Source organism: Epinephelus fuscoguttatus, linkage group LG6 (genome assembly GCF_011397635.1).
Source record: "Epinephelus fuscoguttatus linkage group LG6, E.fuscoguttatus.final_Chr_v1".
Classification (NCBI taxonomy): Eukaryota; Metazoa; Chordata; class Actinopteri; order Perciformes; family Serranidae; genus Epinephelus; species Epinephelus fuscoguttatus.
This window is the reverse complement of record NC_064757.1, coordinates 19432962-19449710: the sequence shown is the minus strand read 5'-3', so window position 1 is coordinate 19449710 and position 16749 is coordinate 19432962. Positions and strand designations below refer to the sequence as shown.

Here is a 16749-nt window from a genome sequence, read left to right as displayed (position 1 = left end):
AAGGAGAGATTGAAGAAAGCATGATAAAGAGGGAAAGAAATAGTGTCTCGCTCTTTTTAAACTTGGAGATGCTCAATCCCTTCTTCTCATTCCAACCTGCATTTCTGGGTCACTAGAGACATTTAAACTGCACTTATAATTAACAGCTATTTTTAAACAGGGAGGGAGAAGTGGAGCGGTGGCGAGGTACAAAAGCATTAAAATTGCCCCAGATTCGCTATTGAATAGGACACATCAAGGCAATATGCTGGCAGATCAAAGTGAGCGAGGAGAAAGGAGACAGGGCCGATCAGTGGGGATAAATTGTTCCCTTTATAATGGCATAAGAATAGACCTCTTTGCAGCTGAAACAATTTAATAACTGCATTCATTACCTCTGTCCAGGCTGTCTCTCTGTCTGTCTGCTGCACAATGTGCAACCGCCTTTGCCATGCGCTACCTCTCTTTGTCTCTCTTTCCCTCTTCCTCTTTGTCTTCCAAACTTATCACCTCATCCCTTTTCTTTCTTTACATCCTCCAGTCCTCGTTTTGTCTCCTCCTCCCTCCATCCGCCCTCCACCCAGTCTAGCATCCTCAACCTTTTCTCCAGCCCCCTTGTCCCCGCCGTCTTGCCTCTGCTCCTGCATGCTCCAGCAGTAGCTACAGCAGCAGAGGTTCCACTGAGCCGATGTGCTGCAGGCCCACAATGAAGATGTGCAATGTCTGACACTCTTGGAATGAGAGCCCTAATAGAAGGGGAAGCGGTTATCACAGAGCTCCCCCAGGACCAGCCTCTGTGTGCCTGACGCTAATTATGGCGCATGCAAATGAATGTGCTGCATTAAAGTCAGGAGGACTGCCTGACTCTGTGTGCAGAGGGGTTGTGTGTCAGCGTGTGCATGTGGTTGTGTTTTGTGTGTGCGTGTGTGCACAGGCTGTTCACAGTGTGAGTATGTGAGCTTGTTTGGATACACAAGGTGTGTGTGTGTGTGTGTGTGTGTGTGTGTGTGTGTGTGTGTGTGTGTGTGTGCGCATGTGTGTGTGCGTGCATGCATGTCTCTGCACAGCAGGAGAAAACCACCAGGCCAATCCCCTTTTACCTTTTCACACCCGCAATGGTTTAGATACTTATACCGATTCATTCTTTATTCTTTTATTCATTAGTATAGACTCAAGGAGTAGGCCATGCATCAAGGATTAGGATGAAGAAACAGGCAATAACACAACCTCTCTCTCTCTCTCTCTCTCTCTCTCTCGCTCCCTCTCTTGCTCTTTCTCCATTACTCTCTTTCTCTCTTTCTCATGCACAAATGTGAGGATGAGCAGAGAAGATCTCGCAGGAGGATTCCTATAAATACATCTCTCTCACATTCACAAGCAACCTCTCCAAGAGGGCGTCTTTATTAAAACCATTTTGTCTTCTCTTGTGCCCTTTGTATGCCTCTGTGTGTGTGTGTGTGTGTGTGTGTGTGTGTGTGTGTGTGTGTGTGTGTGTGTGTGCGCGCAAATACGTGTGAGCCCATGTGGTTTTGCATTTGTGCATGTGCGCACATGCCCATATGTGCATATCAGCATATATTTGTGAGTGTGTTTATGTGTGCACATTGTGTTTGTATGTGTTTATTTGCCAGAGTTTGTACACATTTAATTGTATTTTCCTGTTTCAGTATGTGTTTACGCCGGCACCCTTTATGTGACAACCCCTATCTGTTTTCCCATCGTCTTTTTGTGTGTGTGTGTGCATTTATATGTGTGTGTATGTGTGTGCCTGCGTGTTTGTGTAGTCTATATGTTGGCCATCTTATCTCCCCATTAGCCTCTTGTGCCCTGACCAGTATTCCCTCTCTCCCCTTCCTGCTTTCTCTAATGGGTAATTTAGCCATGCTCGCCTGACATCTAGCCTATTCCTTGTTTAGTTGCCATGGCTACGCAGGCCTATGGATTGCTCCCTTGCTCCCCTGGCCTTGCTGTGGATGCTATAGATGTCTCAACTATTAGAGGGCAGAACTGCTTAACACAGAGCACACACATCCCCTCACACACGCACACACCATGTGGACTACACAGACAATTAAGCACCCTGGCATGAATATAGATTAATCTCTTTGCAGAATAGAATCTCTGACTCAGATAATCGTGAAGGTGATAGCGTTTTGAGGACAGGTTAACAACATAGTAAATGCAGGTTTTATGTTTTTGTTGTTGTTTCATCATTTGACCAGAACAATCCTCTCAGTTAGAAGCTCAAGATATAATAAGTGATTAGATTTTTTTTATGAAATAATCAGACACAGTGGAAGAAATCATGTCTGTTAATAGCAGGTCATGTTTTACACCTCGGTTAACCACATTTTACTGGCCCAAGCATAATTGTTCTGCAAGATAATAAGAGAATATTATAAATTTCAGTGGTCTCTTTTGATTTTTCTTCATTGTCCTCTTAGGTAACTGTTACTATTATAGTTTTTTTTTTTTTTTTACTGTGCCTTATTTATTTTTTTTTTTATAAAGTTTTATTGTCTTTATTTCCCTGTTATAACAGATCTGGGATGACTGGAGGCAGCTTCCTGCTGACAGATAAAGCCCTTTTGTACATCCTAAAAAGAAATCAGAACTCCAATCCTCAACCCAGACACCTACAGAGGCCAAGCTAGATGAGTCAGTGTAGAAGCATAAGTGTGTGCTCACTGCGTGTGTGTGTACATGTGCGCGAAGATTTGTGTGGTATTGATTTGTGTTTTCATTTTCTTAGTGGAATATTTTAAATGCATTTGAAAAGTTTGCACTCCTCTGCCTCACAAGAAACTTATCGTACCCTGTCATCAGTTTTGTAAGGTCATCGTATTAGTTGCGGTGCCATATGCTCGAGCTGCTTTCTACAAAAGTTACACAACAGTAGCACATGGAGGAATGAGGGTTGCGGGCGGGCAGGGAAAACAGCAGCTCTGGATTTGGTCTCTCTTCCTCATGTATTTTGCAGGACTTGCAAGTTGGAGGTGGAGGGTTGTAGCGAGGGGCTTCAGGGTCAAAACAAACAAACGTGCTTGAAGTTTCATGCTTTTGCAGAAGATATTGTTGTCTTTGAAGTCTTCACTATTGAGAGCAAAGGAGAGAGGGAGAGGCAAACGGGTATAGAGAGAGTTAGGATAGGGAGAGCAGCAAGGGAAGGAGAACGAGTTATAGAAGTGTGAAGCCCTTGAGTTGAAACTGTGCCTGCCTGGGCCTACAGAGAGCAGATGACAGTAGCTTTGGTTTCTTTTGCGGAGCTCACAGTACTTTTGCCTTACATAACCCCTCCCATTGTGCTTTTTCAATTATTTGGGGAGAAATCTTAAGTATGCACTTTAAAAGTTAATGCTTTCATGTGTTCTGAAGTAGGGGGAAGAGAGGGGGCGCCTCACAGATCACACATAAAGGAGACGGCTCTGACAAGTTTTCAGAATATCGACAATTATAATATTCTATAAGGTATATCAGCAGAGTTTAACTGTGTGCAGCAGTGTTTTGGGAAAGAGACTGAGGAGATAGATGTGGAGAGAAACATATAGAATTGTAAGAGCAGATACAAGCAGTGCATACTCAGACATTCTTATTTTTTACCCCTCCCCCCATCCCAGATTCCCCTTAAGGTGCCCCTTACCCCCCTTCTCCCCTCTCTTGCTTCTCTGTGAGGTTAAAGCGCACCTTCCCACTAAAGGGCTCTGGGGTCACGCATCTGCATGTGAAATGTGAACCCGCTGACATTCCAGGGCAGCCCTAAGCCGTGCAGTCCTTTTGTTCACTAGGGTGCCAGTGTCAGGCCTAACAAGCCCGGCAAGGGTCTCTGAGAGAGGAGAGAAAGACAGGGAGAGAGGGTGGTGTGTTATTGATGCCCTCTGCAACCATCCGTTTTCACAAATGCCAAAGTAGGAGAAAAGAAAAGTTTCGTTGCTGGAAATGGTAACAAGCGCTTTCTTACCGAGCAACCCCCCGAATTTTACCATGGGCTGGCTGTGACATTAAATGATGTTGCTTTGGGTATGTTAGAATGGTAACATACGGAGGGGTGAGGGGGTCTATATATTGAATAAGGTCATGGCAACCATGAAAAAACAGTCAGGTTTCCTTGACAACAGGGCAGACGTTAGTGACTGCGAGACCAGAGTTGGCACCAGATTTGTTTGTACTCAACTTAGTCTAAGGAAGGAAACTAAATTTATAATCTTGTATGCCGTTACCAAAGTGGTTCGCCCTCTGATTTTTGAATCCTCAAAACTTGATCAAACCTGGTGTGTTTAACCTTTAACAGAGGGCTTTCAGGCAGACCTCAGTGGACATGCAAGCTCTTTTAAATCAGGCAGCACACAGAGGTGCTATGGCAGGGCTGGGGTCCTTTCAGCCTCTGAATTAAGTTCTGAGGCACAAAGGGCAGCTATTCACCAGGCAGTGATGGACTTCACACTAGCCTTTATGTCCTCACTGGCAGGCAGAGAGAGAGGGAGACAGAGGGAGAGAGAAGTTGCGAGGAATAAGTGGAAAACAGAGCGATTGCTCAGGATGTGGTGGTATGGATGAATCAACATTTAAGAGTAGAAAGTACGAATTAAGTTGATGCACACGGGTGTTCTTAGACATGCTTTTATTGTTTTGTGGGTGAAAGTATTTTGCATTTATTCCAAAAAAGACTACTGACTAAGATGTTTACATGGCTAATGAAAAGGAATATTCCACCAATATTGCCATGTACATGAGCCATGCATGCTCACATTAACATTAAGTACCAATATGAAGTAATAACTGCTTCATAAGTACTTCAAGTAGGTGTGTACCTCTTTCTGACCAGATATATGGGCTTGCAAACTGTTGGCTAATGTTAGCTGGTTTGTGTACAACACACAGAGTTGACCGTAAACCGACAAGAGGCCGTGTGTCACAAACTGCGGTAAAAACCCCAATTGAGACACATATTTCAAATGCCCTGTGTATATATATATATATATATATATCCAAAGAAACCTGAATAATATCAGCATATTCCACACATCTTAATCGGAAAATGCTACATCCGAAATAAGGTCTAATGCAGAATATCCAAACGTGCTGTTTACATGACCCGTATCAAATACGAAATATTGTCATATTCAGAATAATAGTGAAGTATTAGTGGTCATATAAATGTAATATATAATGTAGTATTGCATGTAACGGCTGACTGAAAAACATAAGCACTAGACAGACTATTATTCAACAGGTGTCAGTGTGTCAGCAGGTGTTCCAAAGCATACTGTAGAAAAACCCATCTCCGAGCAGTAAGAAAAATTTGACTAACATGTCTGAAGTGTCCACAACAAAAATCTGCATTCATCTGTTTCAGGGAATTCATGTTAAAAGATGTAGCATGAAGGATTTTCCTTGTTCTGATATAATCCCTTTCAGTCATCACTTCTTTTCTTCTTGTTTTCTCATTCGGGATGTTTAGGATCGTGTACCCCAACAGCACTCAGGCAAGGTTGGGGCTTTTTCAAAGGTAGTGACCAGGTGCCAGACCATAAGCGGCAGAAATCCAAGAGACACAGTGCTGAAATACAGAAACATGGTGTGGCGAAACGCAAAACGAGGGTCGATCTATTGTTGGCTTTTACTTTCAATGGCAAGCTGACAATCCTGCACAGCATACTTTTAGGTTTATAAACCCAATAAGGTTGTTACCTGTTGATATGACACTTGACACTTTGGAGGATTTAACCATCTTAATGCTGATATAGGTCTTAAAGAAATGCATCGCCCCTTGTGAGGTATTAATGAGTTCAAAGGTCCATACATGTTCTTGCCAAATGTCTCAGAGGTCACACCCACACACTTACACACACATATGATACGACACAAACATGCACGGCCGTTTTTCATCGTACACTTTTACTTACCCTAACATATTGTAAGCGGGGCCTTACACTCTCATCCCACATTCCTTCCCCTGGGGATCCCGGTGCTGTGTGAGTGATTCAGTTAGCGCTACTACATTAGAGCTGTCCATCCATCCGGTCTGCTTTTCCAAACACATCCATCCCAGTCCTAGTTAAAACACTGGGGGATCTCCTCCACTCCACCTCCACCCCCCCGAAAGTCTTTTATGATGTCCATAAAATGGAAGAGTGCAGCTTTACTTGAACTAATAATATCTGAGCTTACAGGGCCGTGATTGATGATCTTTAAAGCCAGCCCGATCGGTCTCATCTTTCTTCAGATTTTTATCACTGACTTGTTTGCAGTCATGTGCAATCACAGGCACCGGGAGAGGTAACAAGTGCTTGATGTATGATGCTTGAGCCACTTTTGTCAGCTGCGCATTTCCCTTCTCTCCCTCCGCTTTTGTTTTTTCTTTCTTTTTCTTTTCTATTTTAACCCCAGGCTTCTATTTGTTGCCTCTCTTGAATTGTTTGCAGACTGTTGGTTTTACTGTGTTCTCTCTCTTTCTTTCTTTTTTTTCAGATGGTGGGAATGTCTTCTCCTGGGGGATGGGGCAAGAGGTGAGCCAAACATTTTTCCACTTTTGGCCCTGCCAGGAGAGGCAGACTTAGAACAACACTGGACTCCAGGCTTTTTCATATCACACAAGTGTTCTCTCTCTTTCTATGTTTCACTCTCTCTCTCTCACACACACACACACAACATCTTCCATTTTTGAGACATTTTGAGATTTTTTTTTTTTTTTTTTTCCGGAGTGGAGATTAAAAGGTTTTGGGGGGGGGATCTGTGTCCAAGCCCTCCCTTCGAGCACTTAATATCCTTCATGGTGTGCCAAGAACGCACATCTTTTTAAATTCTATAAATCACCTTTATGGGATCTGCTGTTTGTCCATTTCAACTCCTCTGCTTCACATGGACAGAGCAGGAAATCCTCTTTGTGGAATCTACTCTAGTTTATATGTGCATACCCCTTTGGATGTGCACAGCCAAAAGTATGTGCATATGAGGCTGTGTGTGTGTGTGTGTGTGTGTGTTTGTTGGCCCTGTTCTGTCTCTCCTCCTCTGTTAGATAAAGAATCCCACCTGTCACCGAGGATTGTTCTGGCCTTTCATTTAAGACGCTCTTTAAAGAGCCGCATCATTACACAGCCCTCAGACAGAGCCCGGAGAGTGTAAAACCTAGGCCCACCTCAATCCCTCTGTTCCCCTCTCTTTCTGAGTCTTTTTCCTCCAGGCTTTGGTGTTTATCTACGAGGTTGTTTGAAACCACGGCCAAAATGTGATCACTTTTACAACGTGACAGTGGCGATGATGCTTTGCCAGGACAGTGAAACAAACATGTAGGTGAAGGTTAGAGAGACAGGGGGAGCAATGAAAATGTTAGACATCAGTTGTTATGAGCTTTGACGTGGCCTTGGCTTCCACACTGCGCTCTCACATTGCAGGGTGGCTTGTTGTCTAACTAGACTCATTGGATTTTCATAGGCGCTCTTGCATCTATATAACTCTATGTTAGTCTCCGCAAGGGCACAGTCTCTTTCTCTCTCTCTCCCCTCATCATGTTCTCTCTTTCCCCTCTTCCTCCATCTCTCCTATCTTCCTGCCCTCTCTCTCTCCTCTGTCTTGGAGCCGTTCTGATGATTGATTGTTTCTCTGTGCAGTCTGACAGGATGTAGCACACTCTCGGCCCCAGGGGTCCCGAGCAGACTGCACCACCTGATTAAGACTCCTCCTGTAATCAGCCGCACAGTGCCACACCAAAACTACTCCCGTCAACACGTAAAAAAATAAGAAAGGTTCCACCTCCTGAAAGATAACACTTTGTTTGTCGCTGGAGAAGAAGTGAGATGAGGGGCCATCTTGAACTTTTTTTTTTTTTTTTTTTTTTTTAACTAAGCTGATACCTTTCTCTCTCTAGGGCTTAAAGGCTCTTATGTATCAGTAGCAGCAGAAAAAGTAGAAAAGCAAAAGGTCTTAAACCTAATAAAGTTTTCCGCTGCCTTACCAAGGTAAACCCAGGCAGCTCTAACCCTATTACGGCTGGTAATAGTATTACAGATAGAAATCTCATTGTTTTCCTCCTATTGAGACTAAAAGACGGACAGCCTACGCTGTATCACATGATTGAGGTGAGAAGGAATTTGAATGATGTCAGAGAGCGCGTGCCACAGCCAGAATCAATATGGTAACAGCATAGCAGGGGTAGCAAATAGGTGCCAAAGCAAGCGGGAGAACTAAAAGTAGGATATCAGATGTTCTGTAGGGTAAACATTCACTTTTACATTTACTCTGTTTGATAAATAACAAAATGTCAAATGTTCATATCTAAATAATTATCACTGACATTATTGAATTAACCGGTAAACCAGTTTAGCTGATGCCGTCAAACCAATACAGACAAAGAGTCTAGAGTCATGTCTCGATTCTTAATGTCAGCTGTGTGATAACAGGGTCAACTGTCTGCTAAAGTTGTGTCAGGAAGTTCAACCGGTCAGAGACCTGCATTGACATAACATCCAATAGACTTCTAATGCGAGCTCTAAGCAGCCTAAATAATGAGGTAGACGGCAAGGAAAGAAAACCGCTGTCTCGCTCATACAAAGCAGATGACGGTGGTACAGAGATGAGCTACAAATTACAGTATATCTGCATTACCAATGAATTGCAAAACAACAACACAAAAGTCTTCCTGGAAAAATTAGTTGATAGTCAGAATCAAAGTGAGAACTACGACAGAGAACTAGAGAGTGCAGTGTGTGTCTGATTGTCTTTTAAAAGGGAATACTTCATCCAAAAAATGATCGTTTGTCTCACCTTGAATTTGTGAAAAGAACTGTTTGGTTTTTTTTTTTTGATACCTTCACAGAGAACAAGGACTGCCAAAATTCTTGATGAATTAAAGTAAAGGGGTCCGCATTTAACAACAGCAAAACTGTATCAAAACATCTGTTTTCAAACTTGCACGCAGCTCATGCAGTAAAGTCCATGTGAGAAAAATAAAGTTTTCATCATCACGAATTCAAGGTAAAGTGGCGAGTAATTGATTTACAAGTGATCATTTTGTGAGTGACGTATTCCTTTAAAAATGAGTAATCCAAACCTATATGACTGAAACTATAAATTATAAAACATGAACACAGCATGTCTGACATGTGACAAAAACAGGATACATAAAACTAAAGCACAAATACTTGCCTGTTCTTGTCCAGTAACGTTGCTTTTCACACTGATGTGAAATGTATTGTTATGTGTATATGCATGATGTATGGCTTCAGATCAGTGTGGCTATCCAGTCTGTCGATTGCAATCCTGTCAGTAATGTAATGATGAGGGGGACTCATCAGGCATGGTAAATAATAAGTGAGCCGGCCTGGTGCTGGTGGAAACCCCGGGCCTGGTTCCAACACAGTTCAGGCCTCATCGAACCCTGGGCCTGTTCCAAATTGATGCTAATATGGTCTGGGCTGCTACGGTAGAGTAAAAATGAGCATTATTGTTACCATGGATCTACAGTTCTTCATCTGTGGTAAAGAATATGAAAAAAGGAAAAAGAAGAAAAGGAAACATGTCTGTGTGTGTGTAAGGGCACGTGCATTAGTGCATTTGTATATTAGTGCGTGTCTATGCATGGTCATGCTCCCTAATGTATGTGTGCGTAGTGTAAACATCGTTGCCTGTGGGTGCGTTCGGCATTTCACTGTGCTCACATTTATATCTGTCCGTGTTTTCCCTTTCCCTTCCTGCTGATGCCATCAGTACACACTTTGTGACTGATGACAGTGGTTGCCACAGTCTGATGCTCTGCTGCTTAATGTCCTTTTTGTTTATTAATTAACTGCAGGACATATATGCTGAGAGACACCTATTGATTCTACTGCTGCATTAATTGATTTTGTGCTTCACTAATCATATTGTTGCTGCAAGATCATTACTAGGCCTCTGTGCTCTCTTTGTGGTGGAGGGGTTGTGTGTTGATATACTGTGCTGTTCTTAGTTTTGTGGGCGAAGTGATGAGTGCAGTTTGTCATTTCCAATGGATATCTTTCTATTTTTATTAGGTGATAGTGTACTGAGTGTAAGAGGGGCACAGAGGGGTAAGTCACAAGTAGGTTCTGACAGTCAGGGCCTGTGTCTAAAGTTCAGGTTGCAGGTCCTAAAGTAGTCACTCATAATGTGTCATTTAGCAAAATGGATGCCATTTCTAAATGGAAACAACACAAAAATAGTTTGTAGAATATTTTATGAATTGTTTTGAAAGTAAGTGCCACTAAAGTTAGAAATTCATAGCCAGGGTTCCCGTGGATAAAAAGTCCTAAAAGGCATTGAATTAATTTACCTAAAAAATAAAGCCATAACTATTAAAATGTCTTAAATCTTAATTTTTTTTCATTGCATTGTAAAATATCAAAATAATTGCTAACAAATAATTGTATTTTTTGTTCATTTATTTTTCAAATAATTAACGGATTGCCTTTCGCATTATTGTGTCATGCACATCATGATAGCGGAACCAGCAGCACTGTTCATGCTCACAGCAGAGGATGCACAGTCTGCTAGCTAGCCGTCACTATACCTCGGATGACACGGGGAAAGAGCAAATTCAGCAGAAATCGGCTATTTAACCAAGATTTCACAGCATGACTGAAATCAGTACAAGGCAATGCCCAGTGTGTTTTCTCCAAAACAAAATTTCAAACTTGTCGTGATGAAAATCAAGGCAATGAATCCCACATGCAGAGTGAGAAACACAAATTTGCCAAGTCATGTTTTGTGTTACAATTAACATTAGGGCAAAATTGTCCCTAATCCTATGTAATTGATGTCAGTTCTCTTTTTTTCCTTTTTCATTATAGTTATTGTAAAATAGATCTTTAAATAGATCATTAAAACATCTTTAAAAGTCTTAAATCAAATTTACTTTAAGCTGTAGGAACCCTGATAACAATAAAAAATAGTGAAAACTTTAGCTGGATTTTAAAAAGAATTAAAAAAAAGTCAACCTGCATTACACAGTAGAAAACAGGCAGCCAAACTCTGACAGCTAAGAAAAGGTGAGAGTGTCCTCTGATATAAAACACTACTCTTCTATCATTGAAACAAACAGATTCTGGTGTTTGTGTGTATCTGACTGCCAGAGGTTCCCTAGTGAGTCTGACCGGGGGTTACAGTGTAACCACAGCGTCTGTCTCCTGCTCACCACCCAGATCAGCCGGTTCAGCTTGACTGGGCCCAGTTGTCTTGGTTTCATACTGACGACTGTCTGGGAAAGGTCTGTCTGGGGTTCAAGTACATTAAAGTCATCCGCTCCCCTCCCACTGAGCACCAACACAGATGGCTCCAGATGCAGCTGGCACAGCATGCAGCAGCACCTGACAGTGCTCATTCACTCAGACACACACACACAAAAATACACATATACAAGTATAAACACATGCAGACACACAAGCATGTGCACAAACTCAGGTATGGACACATCTGCTCACTTTCTGCACCTAAATGCAAGTGAAATTACGCACGCAAACACACTGATGGAAGCACACACTCTCACACCTATAAATACATAGACACACACACTCACAGCAGGAACATATGCTGCCACGCATCTACAAATCCTCACAGTAGCGCACATATGAATAAGCAATTAAAGACCCAGATTACTGCGTGGTGCTCACACACACACTCAAATGTAAACCCACACATATTGTGCTCACTTTCAAACATATGCCAGGGCATGCCGGTGTGCACATGAGCACAGTGCAGAAAGCCCTTTATCTCTGCAGGAGCGAGCAGGAAAGAGAGGAGCAGGACAGCTGAGAGAAGTCAAATTGAGCAGCCTCGCCATTTGTAACACAGAGAAAGAGATGTAAATTGAGGACAGCGCATTCTATTGTACTACGTGAGACGCTATGGTTATTAAGCCTTTGTGTTTGAATAGAGTTTTTACACAGACCCACTCACCAATGTGAGATTGCATTGCCAGGCAGTCGTACATGATGGTAAATGAAACATGAAACACAGTAGATTTTTGGCTGCTGAAAGAAATATGCTGTGTGCCTTTTTTTAACAATATTTCCTCCTCACTGACAGCCATTTGAGCCAAGATGAATTGCCAGTTGCCGGTGTCATATATAACCTTACACAGCAGATATTATAACAGAGCTTTACAGAGATGCACTTAAATTATGATACTGCGGAGGTGATATACAAGTCCTCTCTGACAAATTTAACAACCGTGTTTACATTCTGGAATGGCAGGGCAGTATGAATTTGGATGAGATGATAGATCTGAGTCACTTGCCGGTGCCACACAAAATAGAAAAATCGCTCTTTCCCCAAAATTGAAATACCACGATCAGGCATGTGTCTTTATTTAACTATTCTATCCATGAGCAATGAAGTCATTGGGATTAAACTTTTATTTAATCCTGTCACTGACACTGTGTCATTATTTCGCTTGCAGGGACAACTTGGACTTGGGGAGGACCGAATTCATATCTCCTCTCCTCGTCTTCTCAGCTGTTCTCAGCTGGCTGAGGTCACACGGATACAAGCAGGGGACAGCTACAGTGCAGCAGTCACAGGTGAGCTGAGCATCCAACCTGCTGTCGTACCCCACAGAGGTGTTAACATCGCTACCTCAGTTGTATTATTTTAGCCTAAAATTGTACACAGTACAAAAGTACACAGGGACCCACACTCATGGAAACCTGAAAAGGACAGTTCTAAAGTCTTGTTTTCCAGGCCTGGAAAAGTCATGGAATGAGTAAAATCCTTAAAGGTTTTGGAAAATGAGGGAAATTCGTGTGTAATGGTGAATGGTAAATGGACTGCACTTGTATAGCGCCTTTCTAGTCCTCTGACCACTCTGCGCTTTTACACTACTGAATCACATTCACCCATTCACACACATTCACACACAGGTGGCTACCATTCAAGGTGCCATCTGCTATTCGATAACCATTCACACGCTCTCACACACCGATGGAACAGCCATTGGGAGCAATTTGGGGTTCAGTTTCTTGCCCAACATGTGGACAGGAGGAACCGGTGATTGAACCGCCGATCTTCCGATTGGTGGACGACCTGAGCCATAGCCACAGGAGGGCCAATTGTTACAGTAATCGTCTGTGGATAACCTTTCATGTCATGTAACATGACGGCAAATGCATTTTCTGTAACGTGGCTTTAATATGCGTCAGTGTGTGACGTTTTGTTCACCATCATGTACGTTTCTTTCTCCCCACATCCTGTCTCTCCGTCATGTACACCAGCTAGCTGGAATTTGGTTCGAGTTTCAATCTGATATATTTGAATAACATGAGGCGAGCTGGGCATGAAAAATAATGTTGTAAGAGTTTGAATTTAATAGGTAGGGTCATGGATACCAAAGTCTCCATACCTAAGCCCCACTGATACTTTTAAATTGTATGGTATTTTTGAGATAGAGCAATTGACATGGGCAGCCAAGGGCATTCAGCTGTCACTCAGAGAGTCAATGCACATGTTTTAACCACTATGAAAGTAGAGCATGGTAGTTCTTAAGGTTTTCTTTTTTTTCCAAACACATTTACTAACCAGCCAAGGAAACTGCTGGCTGTCACTCCCCCTCCCTGGGAGCGCTATTGCTCTGTGCCTGCAAACCACCCATGATAATACAATTAACGCTGGGAGTAAAGTGTACTATACAGTTTGTTCGCGTTATTCTTTTTGAATGGTCATGGAAAATGTATTAGGGGTCCTTGAAAAGTCATGGAAAAGTTTTAAAAATGTGTCCATAAAAATGTGTGGGAACCCTGAGTACAACAAAGTAACACAGCTTAGCTCAAACCTCCAAACGGCTGATTGCCACTGCACATATCTCTCATTGTGATCTCTTTAAAAGATCCTTAAAAGTTGTATTCACTCTACATAGTATAATAACAACTTAATAAATTGGAAACCTTATTTTCCCAGCAGTATCCTTCACTGTGGCTTTCAGCCATGCTAATTTTTCATCTACATCATTTCATTGAGTTTTAATTAACACTACAAGGATTCAGTGTCCTCAAATGACATCACTCGGAGCACAAATTCAACCTCATTAGCTCTCAATATCTCTTAAACCAAGCAAAATAAAACCAAGTTTTAGTGTTGTATGATAGATGATGTACATAATGAATTGATTTGTTGTTCAACCAGCTATCCCCTAAACTACCCCGTGAGGATCTCAGACTATCCCTGTAGCTACTTTATTATTAATAAGACCGAGAGATAAGGAGGCGCACCATCCCTTTACACCAGCTTTTCCACTAGCTTGGCTGTCTCTCCTGTAATTCCTAAAAAGCCAAACTCAAAGCCCTTTTTGCTGACTAAATTTAAAAGCAGGTAGTATCAGATTGTCCTTTTTTTTTTTTTTTTTTACCTTTCTCTCTCTTTATCCTCTAACTTGTATGATTTTCAGCAATCTGATTCATCTCCCCTCTGCTCCATAGAGAGTCATTGAACTGCCAAGAAACTACCTCTAATACATTTACACCATTACAAGGTGTCAGGCAACTACTTCTCCTTCAATTGCTGCTTGCCTTCTGCCAGACAGCTGGAATTAAAGTGGTTACACTACAAATGTAACGTCAGCCACTTAAAGAGGAAAGGCATTGTGCTTATTTCAAGACCAGGGCACATTTACAGCCGACTGCTGTACTGCAATATTCTGTTAAAAGAATTGCCTATTGTTGAACAGAGACGTCTGCTGGCTCTGTGTGCGTGCTCTCGCTGGAAATGCCACTGGTTCATTAAATAAACTGCAGTCAACATATTAAGTTTGGTCCCATTTAAATTCCTGGCGCATTGAATAGTATTTGGAGAGCGACGCCCTACCTGCTGGTGTTACAGTTATGTCTTTAGGTGATCTATAAAATGTTATTATTTAAAACAAGCTCTTTATGGATTGGTTATGAGGCATGCTTAGCACATGATTGATCTGACCTTTCACAGACCGTCGTTCTTAGGGAAAACATCAGCCTTAACCTTTTTTAGCTGGATTACCCTGCCAATGTCTCCATACGTGTATGTGTCTGTGTTTGTCAGACTGTGTGTGTATGTACATGCATTTGTTAGTGGTGTAAGTGTGCATATTTGTGTTTGTGGTGAAACGCCATCTAGCAATGCCTGCCTCGTATGCTTTTATAAGATTTGCACCACTGGGATGAAAATAATACATTACTGATTGATTGATCAATCATGTCTGAAAGGGTATCAGCCTGTGTGTGTGTCTGTGTGTGTGTGCGAGCGTGCCATGGCTTGATGCAGAATAGAGATTGATGGAGGCTTGCCGTGAGGAGGATACTCAGTTATCTCCTTGTAATTAAAATCCACCTCATAAAGATTATTGACTCCCCCACCACACAAACCAGCATGCTCCCTCGCTTGGCAGGGTTTGCAAAGCGCTTCTTAAAAAATGAAAAATAGCATATTAAGCAGCACATATTTCCCATTTATGCGGAACATTTAGATGTGGTTAAGTTATCGTAATGTGCAATAAAACCTGGATGTGAAATTTGTAATCCACTTTGGAAAATTGCTTACTATATTGCTTTAACATCCCCTGAAAGAGCTTTTGAGATGTGTGTGCCAGGTTTATTGTACGCTATAATTTAAAAGTCCTCAATGCAGGCAGTAAATATAAATTTATTAGTGGCAGGTTTAAATAGGCAGACTGAGGTAGCATGAGTGAGTGGATGCTTGAGTGTTTGCTGTATGTGAGATACAGTGTGTGTGTCTCTGTGTGTGTGTATGTGTGTGTGAGATAAGTGCCAACTGTGAATGTGTTTCGTCTGCTCGGCACGCCACGAAGACAGGTGAGCAGGTGTGTGGTGTGGGTGGGGTTACTGTCTCAAGACAATGCTGTACATCAACACCCTCTCTAAACTAAACCAAACTGACAGGATGTAAATCGTAGTTCCATTTAATTGTTTCTCATTAGGGTTCATTGTTTCTTTTTGAATTTGGAGGAAAGCAGAGTTGTAAGGTTCAGGATCAAGGTCATCAGTGGTAGACTGGGGTGTGGTTTCCTCCTGGCCCCAGGGCTACTAATTTCTGGCATGCTACAGACATTACATCAGTGTGAGAAAGTAGAAACTCTCTAAACAGCTAAGAAATTCATAGCAGGTGAAGCATTTGGAAGGAAAATTTTTCCGGTATCAGTGAGACCGTGCAACAACGTCTCATCCACCATCGCCTCAAGCATTGTTGTTGCTGAGTCAGAGACCCTGATGAGTTGGCACTTGGGTCTGTCGCCGAGAACCAAGTCAAGTACATCAGAATGGGGATTTCTCCATGGCTGACCATTGCCACTTCGCCAAAGTCCCTCTTTTGGTTACTGTACTCACATCGCATATGCTCAAACACTGGTTTCATTTGTGAAGCTCCCCCGAGTTTATTTTGAATTTCTTCCATGGATCACCATGGAAGGAGACGTCCATACTAAAGATCTGTTTTTTAAACATGGTGGTTACAATGTTTTAGTTGGTCTTGTTGGTAACAATAATCTCGACCTCAACCCCTGACATAAGCAGTTCTCAGTTCTATACCAGCAAAGTATCTGTGCCAATCTGGAACCAGTTTTCCTGGCCGAGTGTTGGTTGTTTGGCTGTCAAAATGTGAAGAACTGGTCGGAGGTTAGGCACCGGCTCTGATCCAGGCCTCAAACTGCCTTGGTCGAAAAGCAGTAGAATGAAGAGAGACACTTCTGGCACTTAGCTGTGTTTTTCCAGTATGACAACAAAATGTCTTTTTTTAACAGCGCTATGTCCCATATGATCAGTGACATACAGTCACAGTCTAGTG

The 16749-nt window shown here is 42.2% G+C and overlaps 1 protein-coding gene across 2 annotated transcripts in view; it reads left to right on the top strand.

Annotated features, from left to right (window-relative positions):
• The window catches only part of LOC125889835 (probable E3 ubiquitin-protein ligase HERC2), a 322212-nt gene that overhangs the window by 292924 nt on the left and 12539 nt on the right, over positions 1 to 16749 (top strand). For both annotated transcript variants that reach the window (XM_049578034.1, XM_049578033.1), the window contains exons 8-9: positions 6448 to 6485; positions 12386 to 12506. In XM_049578034.1, coding sequence (XP_049433991.1) covers positions 6448 to 6485; positions 12386 to 12506 — 159 coding nt within the window. The remainder of the gene's footprint in view (positions 1 to 6447; positions 6486 to 12385; positions 12507 to 16749) is intronic.